General features: G+C 51.2%; 1 protein-coding gene across 1 annotated transcript; it reads left to right on the forward strand.

Annotated features, from left to right (window-relative positions):
- Positions 1 to 635: 635 nt before the first annotated feature.
- LOC136991422 (5-beta-cholestane-3-alpha,7-alpha-diol 12-alpha-hydroxylase-like) lies at positions 636 to 2,458 on the forward strand. Its single transcript, XM_067292548.1, has one exon. The coding sequence runs from the start codon at positions 926 to 928 to the stop codon at positions 2,456 to 2,458; it is 1,533 nt and encodes a 510-aa protein (XP_067148649.1). The 5' UTR covers positions 636 to 925.
- Positions 2,459 to 3,139: the final 681 nt, after the last annotated feature.

Below are 3,139 nucleotides of genomic sequence, written 5' to 3' on the forward strand. Positions count from 1 at the left end.
AAGTCTGGAGGGTGAATGGGGAGCAGGAGAGACCGAAAAGCACAGGGAAAATGAGTAAAAGCACAAGGAAAATGGGTAAAAGCACAGGACATGGGGTGGGATGGGGGCTGCGGGGCGCAGAGCGAGGAGGAGGGCAGAGGGACATCAGCAGGGACTGGACACCCACAGAGGGGACCAAGCCTGCACAGCGCGAGCGAGAGATCGGGGCTGGGAGGGAGCCAGGACTGGGAGGGCAGAGCTGGGTCAGTGGTTGATTTAAACCCTCCTCAACCCTGGGGAAGGTGAACCTGCGTTGCTTTGCCCTTGTACGGATTAGCAGCGCTCGCACAGCCAAAAGAACACTTATGGGGCACTGGGTTTTGGAGAACCTCAAAATGTTGGCGCTCTTTCCTCCTCTTGGCTTTCAAGACCGAATCAGTTCAGTTTTTAACCCCTCTTCCTCTCTCCTGAACTCATTGACAGCAGCATTTCCAATCTCTTAGTCTCTTTTATTCAGCCAGCAGCCCATAGCCTGGTGTTAAGGGCAGCAATCACAGAGTGAAATTCTCTGCCCCCTGTTTTTTTTCTTTTTCAAAAAGCAAGCCTCAATGCAGGTGCAGCTTTTAGCCTGGAAAAAGTAATTTAAGTTCCCGCAAAGCACACGCTGAAACCCATCAACCTCGCTCAGCAGCCCAGTCACTCCAACGTGACTGTAACGTACCTTTGCCCTGATTGTACCTGCTCTTTCCATGCTCAAAAACATCTGTCTTCAGTGAAAGGAAAGGCAGGTATAAGCGGCAGAGCTTTGCAGGGGAAGGGTAAATACTTGCCACCAATAGGGACTGAGGTTGTCAGCTGTGCCTCAGCTTATCAGCGACCAGATGTGAATAAAGAGCCTTCTCCTGCCCCAGGCCAGGTCAAAACCCCGGACGGGCGCAGAGCTCTCATGGCTCTCTGGGTAACTCTTCTTTGTTCCCTGGTAGCATCGCTGCTTGGTGGCCTCTACCTCCTGGGAGCGTTTCGAAGGAGGAGAGCCAATGAGCCCCCTCTGGACAAGGGTCACATCCCGTGGCTGGGTTACGCCCTGGATTTCAGAAAGGACAGTTCAGAGTTTCTAAAGAGGATGCAGAGAAAACACGGGGATATTTTCACAGTGCTACTCGGAGGCTATTACTTCACCTTCGTGATGGACCCCTTTTGCTTTGGCGCCATAGTGAAGGAATCGCGAGCCAAACTAGACTTTAAGAAGTTTGCATCCGAACTGGTCCGCCGGGTTTTTGGATACCAGTCCGTTGAAGCCAGCCACAAGATTATTCAGCTATCAAGCACGAAGCATCTGATGGGGGATGGACTCGTTGTCATGACACAAGCCATGATGGAGAACTTGCAGAAGCTGATGCTTTTCAAGATGAACTCAGGAGAGAGGGAGCGAACGTGGCAAGAGGACAGTCTCTTCAACTACTGCTACAACATCATCTTCAGAGCTGGGTACCTGGCTTTGTACGGCAGTGAGCCACACCAAGGGGCAGACAACAAGGAGAAAGCTAACGAGCACGATCGTGTTCACTCTGATGAGCTGTTCTATGAATTCCGGAAGTACGACCGCCTCTTCCCTCGCCTGGCCTATGCCGTGTTGCCTCCCAAAGACAAAATTGAAGCTGAGCGGCTCAAGAGGCTCTTCTGGAGCATGCTGTCTGTGAAGAAGAGCCGACAGAAGGACAACATCAGTGGGTGGGTAAGTGACCAAGAGCAGTCCCTGGCAGAAAACGGGGTTCCCGAGTACATGAGGGATCGTTTCATGTTTCTGCTCCTCTGGGCATCCCAAGGCAATACTGGCCCAGCTGCCTTCTGGCTCCTCTTCTATCTAATGAAACATCCAGAAGCTATGAAGGCTGTGAAGGAAGAAGTGGATAAAGTCTCCAGGGAGAGCGGCCAGGAAGTGAAGCCAGGTAGGCCACCAATTAACGTCACTAGGGACATGTTAAACCAGACCCCTCTTCTGGACAGTGCTCTAGAGGAGACCCTGCGGCTGGTTGCAGCCCCAATCCTTATCAGAGCCGTCCTGCAGGACATGACCCTTAAGACGAGCGATGGGACAGAGTACGCTCTCCGCAAAGGAGACAGGGTGGCTTTGTTCCCACATGCCTCTGTGCAGATGGACCCAGAAATCCATCCCGAGCCTCACCGATTTAAATATGACCGGTTCCTAAACCCAGATGGCACCAGGAAAGATTTCTACAAGAATGGGAAAAAGCTGAAGTATTTCAGCATGCCTTGGGGAGCAGGGATATCCATCTGTCCTGGGCGGTTCTTTGCGACCAATGAAATGAAACTGTTTGTGTTCTTGATGCTGACTTACTATGACTTGGAGCTGCTTGACGGAGAAGAGGAGATCCCGCCGATAGACAGCAGCCGCTGGGGATTTGGAACGATGCAGCCCATTCGTGACGTTCGCTTCAGATACCGGCCGTGCTTTTAATTTGAAAAGCCTCATTACGTTCGGCCTCCTGGCTTGTTTAGGAGCTGTTGGTGAAATAAACTGCACAAAACTCCTCCCACGGGTATCGGATCCGTGCAGAGCGCTTTCGTGAGAGCGAATGCTGGTATGACCTTGCTTGTTTAACAGTTATTGTGGCTTTTCTCTTTATTTCCATTGCACGTTTCACTGCTCTGTGTCTATGGTTATTGTATTGTTTTTACTTCAGTTTAGCCTTGGGACTGTGTTATTTTGTTATCAGACTCTTAACGATGTATTGAAATGAAATGAAGCAAGCAGACATCCTAGCATATTTTCCGCGTGAAGCATATCCGCGGCAGAATGGCATCAGCCCGCACGCTGGGGATTTGTCTCCCTCCTCCCCACTTTTCCCCTTGTCAATCCGAAACGTCTCACTGCGTTCAGAAAGGCACTGAAAGGTCGGAGAACGATAAATATGCTCTCTGCAGCTGCAAGGGTTTCATCGTGGGCTTAGCACTGTCTGGCCTGTCATCTCCTTTCGGCATCAGGTTAAAATGCATTCCCCTGAGGTCCCCAGACAGACGCCCCTCAGAGCAGAGGTAGGACCTACTGACCACAGACACCCCCACAACACACAACTGCTCACACCTAAGAAGAGGAGAGAGCTTGCTGGTCTCATTTGCTACATTACTGGGAGGCAAA

The sequence above is a fragment of the Apteryx mantelli genome, chromosome 2 (genome assembly GCF_036417845.1).
Source record: "Apteryx mantelli isolate bAptMan1 chromosome 2, bAptMan1.hap1, whole genome shotgun sequence".
NCBI classification, from domain to species: domain Eukaryota; kingdom Metazoa; phylum Chordata; class Aves; order Apterygiformes; family Apterygidae; genus Apteryx; species Apteryx mantelli.